Below are 16,276 nucleotides of genomic sequence, written 5' to 3'. Positions count from 1 at the left end.
ACAACAACCCTGTGAGGTCGGTTGGGCTGGAGAGTGGACCAAAGTCACCCAGCTAGTTTTCATGCCTAAGGAGAAACTAGAACTCTCAGTCTCCTGATGATTGGCCCAAAGTCACCCAGCTAGCTTTCATGCCTAAGGAGAAACTAGAACTCTCAGTCTCCTGCTGATTGGCCCAAAGTCACCCAGCTAGCTTTCATGCCTAAAGCAGGACTAGAACTCTCAATCTCGCAGTGATTGGCTCAAAGTCACCCAGCTAGCTTTCATGTCTAAGGCAGGACTAGAACTCTCAGTCTCCTGATGATTGGCCCAAAGTCCCACAGCTAGCTTTCATGCCTAAAGCAGGACTAGAACTCTCAATCTCACAGTGATTGGCCCAAAGTCACCCAGCTAGCTTTCATGTCTAAGGCAGGACTAGAACTCTCAGTCTCCGGCTGATTGGCCCAAAGTCACCCAGCTAGCTTTCATGCCTAAAGCAGGACTAGAACTCTCAATCTCGCAGTGATTGGCTCAAAGTCACCCAGCTAGCTTTCATGTCTAAGGCAGGACTAGAACTCACAGTCTCCTGGTTTCTAGGCCAGCAACCATGTTAATACTTAATGTCAACTTCCTACATTTAAGTGTGGGATGGGCACCGGAAGAAATAAGCTCAGAAGCTAGTTCTCTGTACTAATTACTACTACCATTCCCATGCTTTTGAGGAACCCACAATTAGTTGGGCTCCTATTTGATAAAACCTGGCCTTAGAAGCTACATTGGCTGAAATCAGACAATATACAAAGGCCCAAACAAGCAAACAGCTGAGTGATTTTGCACTGCTCACCCATTGGTTCAGTACGAACATGGATATTGAGGCATTTTTCTAATCCTACCTAAAACCCTGCAGAGGCTTCAGTCTGAGACTCTTATTTACAATCTTCATTTTCTTTCATCAGCATTTTGCTGCCCTCTAGTGTCTCTTAAAGCACCTCTATAATTAGAAGAAAGAAATGATTGCTGCGGTTACACTACAGAAGAGACTCTCCCATCTTTCCATAGATAGATCTAGCTATATTTTTCATTTTGCTTAAAAGCTATTGCAAGAGTCAACATCAATTTGTGGTGATCATGAATGTGCTTCTCTGCAGTATTTTCACACGTTTGATTGGAAATCATAACATTTTTTCAGTGGTAATAATAATAATAATAATAATAATAATAATAACAACAACAACAACAACAACAACAACAACAACAACAACAACAACAACAACAATAATAATAATAATAATAATAATAATAATAATAATAATAATAATAATAATAATAATAATAATAAAGTTGGAAGGGACCTTGGAGGTCATCTAGTCCAACCCCCTGCTCAGGCAGGAAACCTTATACCATTTCAGGCAAATGGCTGTCCAGTCTCTTCTTAAAAACCTCCAGTGTTGGAGCATTCACCACCTCTGGAGGCAGGTTGTTCCACTGGTTAATTGTTCTAACTGTCAGGAAGTTTCTCCTTAGTTCTAGGTTGCTTCTCTCCTTGACTAGTTTCCATCCGTTAACAGAGTAGCAGACTTGGAAGAAACCTTGGAGGTCTTCTAGTCCAACCCCTGGCTCACGCAGGAAACCCTATATCACTGCAGGCAAATTGTTGTCCAAATTCTTCTTAAAAACCTCCAAAGATGGAGCACCCACAACTTCCGGAGGCAAGTCGTTCCACTGATTAATTGTTCTATTGTCAGGAAATTTCTCCTTAGCTGTTAGTTGGTTCTCTCCTTGATTAGTTTCCATCCATTGCTCCTTGTCCTGCCTTCAGGTGCTTTGGAGAATAGGTTGTCCTTCTCTTCTTTGTGGCAACCCCTTAGATATTGAAACAATGTTATTATGCCCTTCTTTTCATTAAATACTAGACATACCCAATTCCTGCAACGATTCTTCGCATGATTTAGCATCAAGTCCCCTGATCATCTTTATTGCTTTTCTCTGCACCCTTTTGAGAGTCTCAATATATTTTTACATCGTGGCAACCAAAACTGGCTGCAATGTTACAGGTGTGGTCTTACCAAGGCATTATAAAGTGGTACTAACAAAGTGTACTAAAATGGTACTAACTGATAAAGTTTTCAGAATTTGTATGTGTGTCTCTCCATACCTCTGAATCCTTTGAAGTTCATTTGCTTGCAAAATCAAGTTCCAAAGGGATTGTAAATAAAGTTCATGATTGGCCAATAAACACATGTAATTTGCCAACTTTAAAGTTTTTCACAGTTGTGACTATTATAGCATCCCCATGGTCCTGTGATCAAAATTCAGACATTTGGCCACTGGCACATATTTATGAGGGTTACAGTATCTCAGGATCATGTGATCGCCTTTTGCGAAGTTCTGACAAGCAAAGTCAGTGGGGAAGACAGATTCACTTAACAACCGCGTTACTAAATTAACTGCAGTAATTCATTTAACAACTGTGGCAAGGAAGGTTATAAAATGGGGCAAAATTCACTTAACAAATGTCTCATTTAGCAACAGAAATTTTGGGTTCAATTGTGGTCATAAGTCAAAGACTACCTGTATTTAATTTTGTTTAAGCACCATGAAGAGAAAAATCAGTTCAGTTGGACACAATTATTGCCTATGTTTTCACTGTCGGTCACAATTAAAATAGCAATCTGGTGAGGAATTGGAAGGAGGGAGAGGCACAGCTTCCAACGTTTCAAAACTTTCTATATTTTCCTGGGAGTCCGGGCTGTGTTCTTATGATTGCAGTTTTAGCACTGTTGCCTTCAGATAACAGAATAACAGACTTGGAAGGGACCTTGGAGGCCTTCCAGTCCAACCCACTTCTCAGACATGAAACCCTATAGCATTTTAGACAAATGGTTGACCAATCTCTTCTTAAAAGCCTCCAGTGTTAGAGAACATCTGAAGGCAGTGGTGGGATTCAGCTGGTTTGCACTGGTTTGGCAGAACTGGTAGCTAGGTTTTCTTGAGTTTGGAGAACCGGCTGAATGCACACTGCTTCTGGAAGTCCGTTCTAGGCCTCGGAGGCCTGGAGGAGGCCACCCAGGCCTAGAACGGCCCACCAGAAGTGCATGGTTGCCACTTCCGGAAGTCTGTTCTAAGCCTCAGAGAACCAGGCCTGCATCCACGCAGAGAACCAGTTGTTCAGGTATTTGAATCCCACCACTGGTCTGCAGGCAAGTCAGCAGATGGCTGGCCTCCCGATGCTTTCAGCTACAGCTCCCCTAAACCCTTCCTAGGCTGGCTCTGAATTTGTTATATGGAAGTCCACCACACTTGGATGACACATGATTACTAAGGTGGACCCTTCTCCTTTTTCTGCTGATCACTCCCAGAAGGATTGAGTTTTCAAGTGAGTCAGCTAGCATCACATGGCCAAAGTATGATAGCCTTTGTTTGGCGGTCTTGGCTTCGAGTGATATTTTTGGTGAGGCTTAATCTCGGACTTCTTTGTTTGTGATTTTTGCAGTCCATGGGATGGATAATAGGCATCTTGAGCGCCACAGTTCAAAGGCTCCCACCCTTCTCCTACCTGCCTATTTTTTTTTCTTTAACGCTTGGATCTTTGAATTGTTTATGACTGATGTTCCTGAGTTAAATGTGGACTTTGGTTCACTTCAATCTTCAGATAGTTATAGGAAACGGAGTGGTTTTTCTGCCACTTGCTTACAAACTTTCAGCAGGCTATGTGTAGCATCATGGGCAGGGTGCAAATTTTCAAATGCCTTTGAGAACGAATTATCTTTATCATCTGCTTTGAACCTTACTTTTGCCCAACAGCTTCAACATGGCTTGCTTGATCTCCTTATTCCTCAAAGTGTAGATCATGGGGTTCATCAAGGGGAAGACCACTGTATGGAAAACAGCCACCACCTTATCAAAGAAGAATTCCTGAAAGGGATGGCAATAGATGTAGATAGCTGGACCAAACATGATGAAGATAATGATGATGTGTGTGATGCATGTAGAGAAGGCTTTACTCTTTCCTTTGTCAGAATTTGCTCTCACTTTGACCAAAAGGACCCCATAGGAAATGAGGAGGAGGATGAAACACATCAAGGTGGCCAAGCCACTGTTGAAGAACATGATGTACTCCAGTGCATATATATCAGTGCAAGCCAACTTGATGATCTGAGTGATATCACAGAAGAAATTATTTAATTTATTTGGTCCACAGAATGGCAGTGGGAGAATAAGAATTACTTGGACGATAGAATGCATAAATCCTACACACCAGGCTGTCAGGACCAACATGTAGCAGACCGCTTTGCTGATGAGGCTGGCATAGCGCAAAGGGTGGCAAATGGCCACATAGCGATCAATGGCCATGTCAACCAGAAGGATAACTTCAGAGCCTCCTAACCAATGAAGAAAGAAGATCTGGAGTATGCAGCCCTTATAGGAGATGGTCTTATGGCTGGAGAAGAAGTCAACCAGCATCTTGGGAGGAGTGATGGAGCAGTAGCAGAGGTCCAGAAAAGCCAGGTTGGCTAAGAAGAAGTACATGGGAGAGTTTAGCTGAGGTTCTTTCTGGATGGTCAGGATGATGAGAAGGTTTCCCGGCATTATCAGAGAATAAAATAGGAGAAAGAGGAGAAAGAGGGCCAGTTGGATTTCTCTGGTCTGGGAGAGGCCCAGCAGGACAAACTCTTCCACCGTGGATTGATTTCTTTGGAGCATCTTGTAAAAAGGGCCAGTTCCTATAGGAGATGTACAGAAAGGAAAAGAAAGAGGATGATTTCAGATTTCTTTTCTTTGTTCTATTATAATGTTGGAAGAAAAAATCAGGTTCCATTCCAAGCTGGGAATAAAATGGAGGCTGTTTAAGAAAGAAAGTCTATTTATTGATGAGCAGAACCAGCAACAGCATGCAGTTCTGGGACAGTTGACAAATTGATTTGATGACCGCAGGGATTTGTATACGGTTTTACAGCATTTCATAATTTGGAGGCTTGCTTTGTGTGCTTTTGTTATTAGATTTGTTTAGCTTGTTTCGCAAAAGCTAGCCATAGGTCTCAAATACTGACTTCCTTGGGTTTTAATCCTGTCAGACAAATGTAATTTTATCCACTTATCTTTACTCTGTCTATTATCTTTAGCAAGCTCTCTTTGCAAATCTACAGGCTTGTTTCAACGTTTCTGCTTTTTGCAATAGCCAGCAGCTTCATGAGTGAAACATTATTTCTGTATTTTCCCCCCCCTGAGCTTTATTCCTTGTGATTTGGGGGGGGGAGCATAGTAAAAAGTATTGGGGGGGAATGTGTTCTTACCATAGTAATATCAATTTGTCAATCTGATCATAGGGGGAAGACACAGAGAACCAGAAAAAGACATAGCCAATAGAGTGCTGGAGCCATCTTGGGGTAGTTTGCTAGAACCAACTGTTATTTTTTTTTCTGGAATTTTGCAAGCCAGTTGAGAGCATAGCTGAGTCACACTGGGCCTAGTGTGCTGATCACCTGTTCCACAGATGGTGGCACAGTGTGGGATAGCAGCAGTGGAAATGGCAGAGCTGATCCATAAACATTTACCAGAACACCGCTGCATGCCCCTTGTCCCCAAGTGAAACACATGTTTTCTCCTCCACTCCCTCCGTTGTCAAGGAATTGCACAGCAACTGTCCTAATAAAGTCAGAGACACTGACAGAAACTTGTAGTCTTTTAGGTAAAGGTAAAGGTAAAGTTTCCCCCGCACATGCGTGCTAGTCGTTTCTGACTCTAGGGGCCGGTGCTCATCTCCATTTCAAAGCCGAAGAGCCAGCGCTTGTCCGAAGATGTCTCCGGCATGACTAGACGCCAAAGGCGCACGGAATGCTGTTACCTTCCCACCGTAGCGGTCCCTATTTTTCTACTTGCATTTTTATATACTTTTGAACTGCTAGGTTGGCAGAAGCTGGGACGAGTAACAGGCGCTCACTGTGTTACACGGCACTCAGGATTTGACCCGCCAAACTGCCGACCTTCTGATCGACAAGCTCAGCGTCCTAACCCACTGAGCTACCGCGTCCCTTAGCCACCGCGTCCCTTTTACCGTAGTATAAATATATTTAACATTTAAATTTACAGCAGTCTTTATCATCATCCAGAAAAGGAAGAACATAAAGATAGTCAGGAACACAGGAGTATCCAGAAGTAAATCTAAAGCAGTATACAGAACACAGAGAAGTTTAAAAAGGGGGGGGAGGGAAATGCCCCCTTCATACTTACAACAACCCATCGTAGCATAGATCAATTCATAAACGAGTCAGCACTTTCTAACTAATTAACTAGAACTGTGTGTTCTGGCCTATTGTACGTTTTACTGTTCCAGCTACTAAATTCAATATCCTAACAAATGTCCATCGCAAAGTTTGCTTCCAGCTGCAAATTACAGGTAAGCTGTTGAGGTTGCAAACTGGAGTGTCCCCTGAATCAAAAGCCTCTAGAGACCCATGCTATCTATCACCACATCTTCCTTTTCTCCTAGCAGCCCTTCTAGTCACCCAGCTAGTTAGGTGGCACCTAGTCAGTCTTGGCTGATCTCAAAAAGCAAGCAGGATTGAACCCAGTTAATACTTGGAGAAGAGATCACCGGGGCCCCAGGATTGTAGACTGGACCAGAAAGTTGGAAAAACCTTCTAGCAGAAGGCGTTTGCAAGCCACGTCTTCACTGTTACCAAGCAAGCTGAAGATATACTCATAAAGGTACCGAAAGCTTAACTCAACAGAGAGAAATTTCCCCTTTATCTAATCCTTTCTTTGTCTAGTCCACTTTCACCCAATAAGATTCAATAAGCGGCTTGCAGAATGAGGATCAAAGCAATGAATGCTAAGCAGAGAAGGCTGTTATTTTTTTCCCATTTTTTTCTGGCTACTTGTTCCCACTGAGTATATCACCCCTCATTTTATTGTTTTCCATCAGCTCAAGGGAGACCCTAAGCTTATTCGTGCTACTGCAAGTCTTGTCCTCCTTGGGTTCCCTGATTGATTACCCCCTTCATAGACTAGAAGTCTCTCAAAAAGTAGTTTCATAGAGGGACAATGTACTTTTGCAACAGAAGTCTACTTCAAACCCTTGCTCAACTGCAATGCTGATTGATTAGTAGTTGGTAACTTAAATCTACCACTTTCTCAATCTCACTTGCATGTTGGTTGACATGGGAAATATTGGATGTCCCCATCATTTTTTTAAATTCTTTGATCTTGGAAAGAATTCTAATATAATCAATGTATCACCAGGAGTTCCAAGAATTTTGGAAATAAGGATGTCTAGACATCTTTTCCCAGCATGGTTTTAGTCAGTAATTTCCAACCTGTTCCTTTTCTCCTGCCCCTCTATAAGTAACCAGGCTTATATTTTTAGATTTTCAAGATTCAGGATTAAAATAATTCATGATGATGATGATGATGACGACAATGACAAAAATAATCTGACCCTCTAAAACACATATTGATCCAACCAACCACAAGCATTTCAATGGTTTCCTGCCATCTCATTCATGCAACAATAGGAGCTAAAATTGGGATCTGTTCCACAGTGACTTGGAGATCCTGGAGCTATGGATCCTCTCTTTTTCATTACCAGACTTTTAAGTTAGATTTTGCTTCACAGGTTTCCACATCTAGGACTTATAGATAAGCAAACCCTCTTTTCAAAATTTTCTCTTATCTCTTGCTTGATTTTCTCTAAAGCAGGTGCCATTTTTTTTACAGTAGATACTGCAAAGAGCACCCTCTCGATGTGTTAAAAAATAGATCTCCCCACCCTGGTCCAAAGCTCTGCTGGTGGAGGTTGATGGGAGCAGAACTCATAACCTGTGGAAGCCAGGATGGTCATTCACAGGCAGAGAAGTTACAACCATGAAACAGCAATGAAACAAAAAAGTCCAGTTGCCTCGTGAAAAAGCTCCTTTAGGATGCAACAGCGATGGTTACCCTGTGCAAGAAATTCCATTGATAAATAGTTACCTGCAATGCAACAGCTTCCTGAGAAAAATATTATTTAAATAACTTCTGGCTTCTTTTCCTCTGTCAAGACACCAGGCACCCAATTAATTGCAGAAGATTAGTGGGGGCCAAGACTAATCATCTGAACCTGTCAATTTAGGTGGGTTACCTAAAATGGCAGTAGTCATAATAGTTAACAATAAATATAATGGTGAGATAAAAACATCCAAAGACACTAGCCCAGTATCGTGTGGGTGCTTATGACATCACAAAAAGGCATAGGTAAGTAGTGGACTCACATTAATTTGAGAGGCGACAAATGTTAAACAATGTATGAATTTCCAGTCTGGGTTGGTCACTCGGACCAAATGTTCTGGGTAGAAATGTAAGTCATTCTGGAATCCACCACCGAGGAACTTCTCTCTATATCTCTCTATCTTCTCTTTAAGATAGCAAGACAGCTTGTAATCTTTTAAGGGAAAAAAAAAGATAAGATTTGAGCAAAGATGGAGTTGTCAAATCAACCTCACTGGGAAAGATATTATTTTCCTAAGTGTCTCACCTAAGATTAGTGGCTTCCAACAAGACTCCAGATGTTCAGCGAGATGGAAGATTAAGAAAGGAAAGGAGAGAGAATAAAAGAGTGGATTTTTGTTTTTTTGTTTTTTTAAAAAAAAGACAACTTACATCACAGTCATTGATGGTACTTGGTGGTTCCGTGTCATGCTAAGTAACCTCCGATCCCTGAAGATAAAGATATATGTTCAGTTTCCCAGGGAACAAGTTCACCCAACACTCAGGAGGCTTGTTAAAAGGTTATTGAGTCAAAATTACAAGTCCTAGCAACAGACCCAGGAAAATAACTGGAAGAAGACAGGAGAATGGCTAGATTTGCAGTAGAGTTTCCCCAATGGGTAGGGACGTGGGTTAGGACGCTGAGCTTGTCGATCAGAAGGTTGGCAGTTTGGCGGGTTGAATCCCGAGTGCCACGTAGCAGAGTGAGCGCCTGTTACTCGTCCCAGCTTCTGCCAACCTAGCAGTTCGAAAGCACGTAAAAAATGCAAGTAGAAAAATAGGGTCCACTACGGTGGGAAGGTAACAGCGTTCCGTGCGCCTTTGGCGTCTAGTCATGCCGGCCACATGACCACGGAGACGTCCTCGGACAAGCGCTGGCTCTCCGGCTTTGAAACGGAGATGAGCACCGGCCCCTAGAGTCAGAAACGACTAGCATGCATGTGCGGGAGAACCTTTACCTTTACCTTTTACCTTCCCCAATGGAATATAGTTTTGACTGATGGGTTGAGTCATCTCCAGTGGGCCATGAAACTCAAGGCCAGGGTAGAATTCTCATTTTGAACTTTAGATGCCAAAAAACCTAGCAAGCAAATATTTATTTGTTCTGTCAAGATAATGTTAAAACAAGGACTCATTTAATTAATCAACCCATAACCCATCGGGTCATCTTTCTTTTCAGACAGATATAGGTTATCCCTCCCCTTATGATCTCAGCAAACCTCCTTCTTCTTCGTCCTCCTCCTCTCCTCACCAGTGGAACTCCTTGCCACTTGTTAGGGGAAAAATGAACGAAGGGAGCTGTGGACTGCAAAAAAAGGTAAACCCATGCTCCTCATCCTGCAATGTTCCCAAGGGCCCATTCCCTTCAACCATTGGTCCTCTCCAGCCACATCTACTTCAACAAAAGGCATCTAAATAAACTTGCTTTTCTTTCCCTAGCTTCCTACTGCTGTTAAGGGAGTGTCCATCTGGTCACTGAGCAAGAAATTGAGAGACCAGAAGAATGCCTAAATTTTAATCTATCAAACCAAATCAAAGAGGACTAGTTACAATTCTACCCAGGACCAACAAAGCCCAGACATGTTGGCCTTTGTGCCCATAACATTCTATCTTGCATGGATTGAGTCTACATATGTTCCTCCATATTTACACTCTGCAGTCTGCAGACACTGGAACAGCAATTTGATGTTTTCTTTTCAGATCAGAGCTGAGATACACAAGTACCACCAACGTGCTGGTGATATCTGACCCCATGTTGATGGGTGTCCACTTCCAGAAGCTTCACATACGTGCTAAATAATAGAAGATACGTAGTCCCTGTGGAGGTGTACAATGGAGGGCCTTCCATCTGAACCTCATTTCTCCTTCCATCACCAAAATACAACTGGCCCTGGAGGAAGGAGGTGGCTGACCATTCCACCCACTCAACACCTACAGAGATGCTTCAGAAGAATACTGTGAATGAGGATAACAATTGCAGGTCAAAAATCAAACAGGAATGAATGAATGAATGAATGAATGAATGAATGAATGAACCTTTATTGTCAAAGTACAACCATGTATACATTGAGATTGGCTGAGCCTCCCTTCGTGCCCCCACCCCCCAACTTACAGTGACACAAACCCTCCATCTTATTACACCATGTGAACTAATTGCACAACACACTGGCCTCGCAAGTCAATCATGCATAAAGTTTATAAAATTATTTCTCGTTCAAAAGCCAAACAGCCCATGGACTAGATAGCTCATCCTTCCCCATTCTGGTTTTACCGCGCATCATCCCAAAAGAGTAATCAGTGTCATCTTAGTACTATGGGTCAGTCTGAAGCATGGCTGAAAAGGGTCCCAATTGTTTTTCCCCCTCATGTTTCTCTGCAATTACACCTCTTCAATAACTTCTGTTGTCAAAGGCAGGTTTGAGACATATCACTCGTTCTCCAAACTAACCAGGTTAATGATGATCGCTTGAGCAGAGGCTACTTCCTCAATCAAGGTCAGCACCACCATCTTCTCTGCCAAGGATTCATTCACCACCATGCACCACCAGCCTCCTGCAAGGCTTTGATTACTTTCATCAGAATTGATGTGGGGCAGTTTTTGAAATTTCCCCTTTCCAAATCCTTCAGCACAATCTGCATTTTTAATCGGGAAGCCAGGATAAAACGTCTGTTCTTCTAGGGTGCAGAAGAGTGAGTAATGGGGGGGAGGGGGGAGGAGGGTGTTTGCAGATCTCTATGTCTAGGGATCTGTTGGCTCTGACCACAACGAATATGTGGGTTGAGTCTTTGAAGCCAATCTAGTCTCAAGATAACTAGAAAGGATTATAAGCTAAACTACTTTGGTGAAAGTTCTGATGATGCTTGATGTTGAACAGAAGAGATTCTGTACTCTCTAATGGTCCTGAAAGTAAGACCAACCCATGATTAATCTCAGCCCTAACAGAGATTTGAAGAGCTGAGGGCATATTTGCATCAGAATCCCAGAGGCAATTGGACTTTCTTGTTTTCTTCTTTGAAGACGTTTCGCTTCTCATCCAAGAAGCTTCCCTGACCTGGATGACTGAGAATCTCCACAGACCTTTAGCGATGCACTTTGGGATGAACACTCTTCGAATGGTGAGGGAGTATGAATGGATTTCCAGAAAACATTGCAGACTACAGGAACCATTTGTTCTTCAGTTTGAGAGGCAGACAACACAGACTCATCCCCAACAGCCTCCACCTGTCCTCAACAGTGAAGGGACCCAGGGCAGAAAACATCCTGCAGCCAAGAAGGCTCCACACACATCACACACATTTGCACCATTTGCACATTTGACCCTGAGACCCAGGTAAACCTCTAAATGGCCTCAACAACTCTCTAAAAGAATGCAATTGACCAGCTGTCTGCAAAGAATATGAATCCTTCCATTCCCCACCATCTAGTCAGAGCTGAAGAAGCTTCTTGGATGAGGAGCAAAACGTCTTCAAAGAAAAACAAGAAAGTCCAGTTGCCTCCTGAAAAAGCACCTTTTGGGACAACCATGACCTGGATGACTGAGAACCTCCATAGACATTTGCGTGAGAAAATTTTCAATGCAGGCAGTCCTCAGCTTATGGCCACAATGGGGGACAGAATTCCCATGGCTAAGCAAGGGGTTTGTTCAGTGAGTCGTACCTGATTTTATGACCTTTTTGCCACAAATAACTGCAGCTGTTAAGCGAATCATGCAGTCATTAAATGAATCTGGCTTCCCCCACTGACTCTGCTTGTCGGAAGCCAGCTGGGAAGGTTACAAATGGCGATCACGTGACCCTGGAATGGTGCAAAGCATCATAAATGGGCAATTGCCAAGCACCCGCAATCAGGGGACGATGGGGATGCTGTGACGGTTGTAAGTGCGATGACCATTTATAAACACCTTTCCCCCCCCAGTGCCGCTGTAACTTTGAACGGTTGCTAAATGAACGATTGTAAATCAAGGACCAACTGACATGTTTATCCAGGGTCTACTACAGCTTACTATTGCTGTGTTTCCAAACCTGGCCAGGTTACGGTCAGTAGAAGAACAGAAATGACTGAATCTTGCTCATCATCTCTGCTCTCCTTGCTTCAGTGTTCTTAGGGAGGGCACTCTTTGCTGCTACTTCCCCCTCCCTTTTTTTTCTTTTTGATTTATAGAGTACGAAAAGAAAGTTTGATTTATAGGACACAAGAATTCAAAGCAAAAGCTGGCTTCTTTTGGGAGCTTGGCCAATTCAAGGAAACTTTTCCATCTCTGCCAACAAAGCAGAACATTATCTGGTACTTCCATAACCATGCTGCAAGTGATGATGATGATGATGATAATACTACTACTACTACTACTACTACTACTACTACTAATAATAATAATAATAATAATAATAATAATAATAAAGTTGGAAGGGACTTGGAGGTCTTCTAGTCCCACTCCCTGGTCAGGCTGGAGACCCTATACTATATCAGACAAATGGCTGTCCAGTCTCTTCTTAAAAACTTCCAGAGTTGGAGCATTGACACCTTCTGGAGGCAGGTTGTTCCACTGGTTAATTGTTCTAACTGTCAGGAAGTTTCTCCTTAGTTCTAGGTTGCTTGTCTCCTTGATTAGTTTCCATCTGTTGCTTCTTGTCCTGCCTTTGGGCGCTTTGGAGAATAGTTTGACTGCGTCTTCTTTGTGGCAGCCCCTGAGACATTGGAACACTGCTATCATGTCACCCCTCGTCCTTCTCTTCATTAAACTAAACTAACCTTAAAAGTGAGAACTTTGTTCTATAGTTGATTAATGTAAGGGGAAAATAGATAAAGCTATTAATGTCCCTAATTTGGATTTATAGGGTTTCTTGTTGTTTTGACCATTTATTTCAAATCAACCCTTTAATTCAACAATCCATAGATTAAACGATATGTAACAATGACACTGAGTTCAAGACTGGCCTGCGTGGACACCAATTCTTTTTGTGTCTCTGCAAGGAAAGTCTTCCTGCTGGATGAACGGGAACTTGTGCAGAGACCTGTCCCAACTGCCTTGCCACCATCTTCCCCATTGCAGCCCTCATCTCCTTATTCTTCAGCGCATAGATGGCAGGATTGAGAAAAGGGGTAACTGCAGTATAGAAGACAGAGATCACTTTGTCAAACATGAAATGGGTATGTGGACGCAGGTAAATGAATATGCAAGGTCCAAAGTACAGGATGAGAACCAGGAGATGTGAAGTACATGTAGACAAAGCTTTTGAGGAACCCTCAGAGAGGTGTCTGGAATGAAATGTGGAAAGTATGAGTCCATAGGAGACAAGCAATGCCACAAAGCACAACAATGATAAAATACCACTGTTGGTCACCATCATGACCTCTAAGGGATAAGGGTCCACACAGGCTAGCTTGATGACCAAGGGGATATCACAGAAGAAGTTGTCTATCTGATTGGGCCCACAGAATGGCACACTTAGAATGAAGCCCAACTGCACACTGGTGTGGAGGAGCCCACCAGTCCACGAGGCTAGCACAAAGCTTATACAGTGGCGCCGGCTCATGACTGAAGCATAGTGAAGAGGGTGACAGATGGCCACATATCGGTCATAGGCCATTACTGTTAGCAAAAGCATCTCGCTGCCTCCAAAGAGGTGAAGGAAGAAGATTTGTGTCATGCAACTCTTGAAGGAGATAGCTTGACGCTGGGTAAGAAAACCAAGGAGAGCCCTGGGCGTCGCAAAAGAGGCCAAGCAGATATCTAGGAAAGCCAAATGACTCAACAGGAAGAACATGGGTGAGTTGGAAAGGTGATGGTTCTTTGAAGTTGCCAGGATGATGAGGATGTTGCTGAGGAGAGTTACTGCATAAAGGAGGAGGAAGAAGATAAATAGGAACAGCTGCATCTCCCAAGATGAAGAGAGGCCCAGCAGAACAAATTCGGTCACCATAGTCTTGTTTCTCCATGCCATTCAGTTCTTACCTAGAAAATTGGGAGGGGAAAACAGATCATGAATGAGCTACCTCCATCATAGATGGTCAAGTTAAGGTTGACTTGTGGATCATCTGCCTTCCTATCTGTTCTAATGATCCAGATATTATTCATCTATCAGCTCCAAAACAAGGTAGATTCTGCACTTCTGTTCAAAGGTTTGTCTTTGTGATGAAACAGACCATTCTCCAATATACATATTTTGTATATAAGAGAGCAAGCAGAAGTTGAATGACTCATAGTTATCTATAAGCTATTAAAAAAGGTAGAAAACTAAGGCTTGATAGCAATATTAGGTTAATTTTAATTTGTTTTACTTCACACAGTTCAGATGTTATGTATAACTATGTTTATATCAGAGCTTCTGCAAAATGTAGAAAGTAAAATAAATTAACGATGTTCCTCTGGAATCCATAACCTCCTTAAATTTTTTTATGGTCCATCTGTTTTTGTGATCTCTCCCTCTCTTCACCTCCACTTCTCTCTAGTACGTTCTTCTCCCTTCATCTCTAGAACATTTGATATAGATATTATTCATTATGTGGTTGTTTCAACCATTGCTTGTACTCCAGCTGCAAGGACATTCAGAACACATTACAAAACACAAAATTATTCTCCTTGTTCTCAGGTTTATAGCCAGAGAAGGAATGTCCTAGAAATAAAGGAGAATGAAGGAAGAAAAGGAAAACCAAAATCCACAATGAGAATTTTTTTTGCGTTCTCTTTTTTTTATTGAAAAGTTTTACAATACATTTTTTAAAAAAGACAAAACCCCTCCCAACCCCCTCCCCTCTCCCCAACCCTCCCCAACACCTCCCTCCCCTCCCCCTCCCCCCTCCCCGACTTCCCAGAGCTCAATACAGGGTACAAATATACAAACAATCATAGTCTACCTTATGCAAACAACAATACAATATTAAATCTATCGCACTTTAACTCTTATAAAATAACTACAAGCAATTTAAATATCACATCAATACTTATTCAAATGCTAGATGAAACCTTTTAGTCCCATATTTATTCTGGATATAATCAATCCATCTTCTCCACTCCACAATATATCTCTGTTGCGAATGGTCTTTCAAGTACGCTGAGATCTTTGCCATTTCCGCCAGATTGGAAACTTTTAAAGTCCATTCTTCTATAGTCAGCAGTTCTTCCTTCTTCCAATATTGCGCTACTAAAGGTCTCGCTGCCGTAATTAAGTTCAACATCAGCTTAGTGTCCACAACAGTAGTATCAGTAATAATGCCCAGTAAAAACAGTTGTGGACAAAACTTTATCCTTTTCTTGAATATCTTTTGCATGTTCCACCAAATTTTAATCCAAAAAGCTTTAACCTTTTTACAGGTCCACCATATATGAAAATACGTTGCATCTTCACCGCCACACCTCCAACATTTGGGCTGGCAGTTCGGATACATACTTGCAAATTTTTTAGGATCTAAGTGCCACCTATAAAACATTTTATAAAAGTTCTCTCTTATACAGTGAGAATTTTTAAACATTACCTGGATCTCAACAGGTTCAAGGCAGATGCTTTGGGCATGACAAGTAGTCTTATGTTTGTCTTTTGCTGGAAGAAGAATGGTTCCTTCAGCTCATTCTAAATTTTTACTCACCTGCAAACACCAACAGGTGTTCTTTGAGGTCTGCTGTAGCAACTCCTTCTACAGCTCTGCTTGGCACTAGATGGAACTGCTCAGAGTCCTTCTCCTTAAGCATGAGTTGAAATGATATACTGTACAGCAGCATAATGTATTAAGGATTAGCAAATCAGGAATAGAAAAAGACCTGCTGATAATTCTGGAAGCAAAAGCAGATACCCATTCCTTGGTGCTTTATCTCCTCCAAGGGAATTAGTTAAGAAAATGTTTTGGTCACCAAGGACAGCATGGTGTAGCTATTCTCAAAAGTACAGGAAAAAGGCAGGAGAATAAAACAGTTGGGAGCAAGTTCTCCTTGGATGTGTAAGAGTTAATGTGATGGTAGTAGTTGAGGTGTTGGAATTGGGAGGTTATTATTAGAATAGTCCTCCTTTAGGTATGGAAGTTTAACAGAAAGACAGAGTTGGGAGGGACCTTGGAGGTCTT

The 16,276-nt window shown here is 42.1% G+C and overlaps 2 protein-coding genes across 2 annotated transcripts; both read right to left on the bottom strand.

Annotated features, from left to right (window-relative positions):
- Nucleotides 1-3,747: 3,747 nt before the first annotated feature.
- Nucleotides 3,748-4,680, bottom strand: LOC308676380 (olfactory receptor 4N2-like; the record flags this gene model as incomplete). The annotated part of the gene is made up of 1 exon (XM_081342193.1): nucleotides 3,748-4,680. One exon carries the CDS (start codon nucleotides 4,678-4,680, stop codon nucleotides 3,748-3,750), a length of 933 nt encoding a protein of 310 aa, XP_081198319.1.
- Nucleotides 4,681-13,116: 8,436 nt separating this feature from the next.
- LOC308676379 (olfactory receptor 4K1-like) lies at nucleotides 13,117-14,142 on the bottom strand (the record flags this gene model as incomplete). Its single annotated transcript, XM_081342192.1, has 1 exon — nucleotides 13,117-14,142. One exon carries the CDS (start codon nucleotides 14,140-14,142, stop codon nucleotides 13,117-13,119), a length of 1,026 nt encoding a protein of 341 aa, XP_081198318.1.
- Nucleotides 14,143-16,276: the final 2,134 nt, after the last annotated feature.

Source organism: Vipera berus (genome assembly GCF_964194415.1).
Source record: "Vipera berus genome assembly, chromosome: W".
NCBI classification, from domain to species: Eukaryota; Metazoa; Chordata; class Lepidosauria; order Squamata; family Viperidae; genus Vipera; species Vipera berus.
This window is presented reverse-complemented; position numbering and strand designations above follow the sequence as displayed.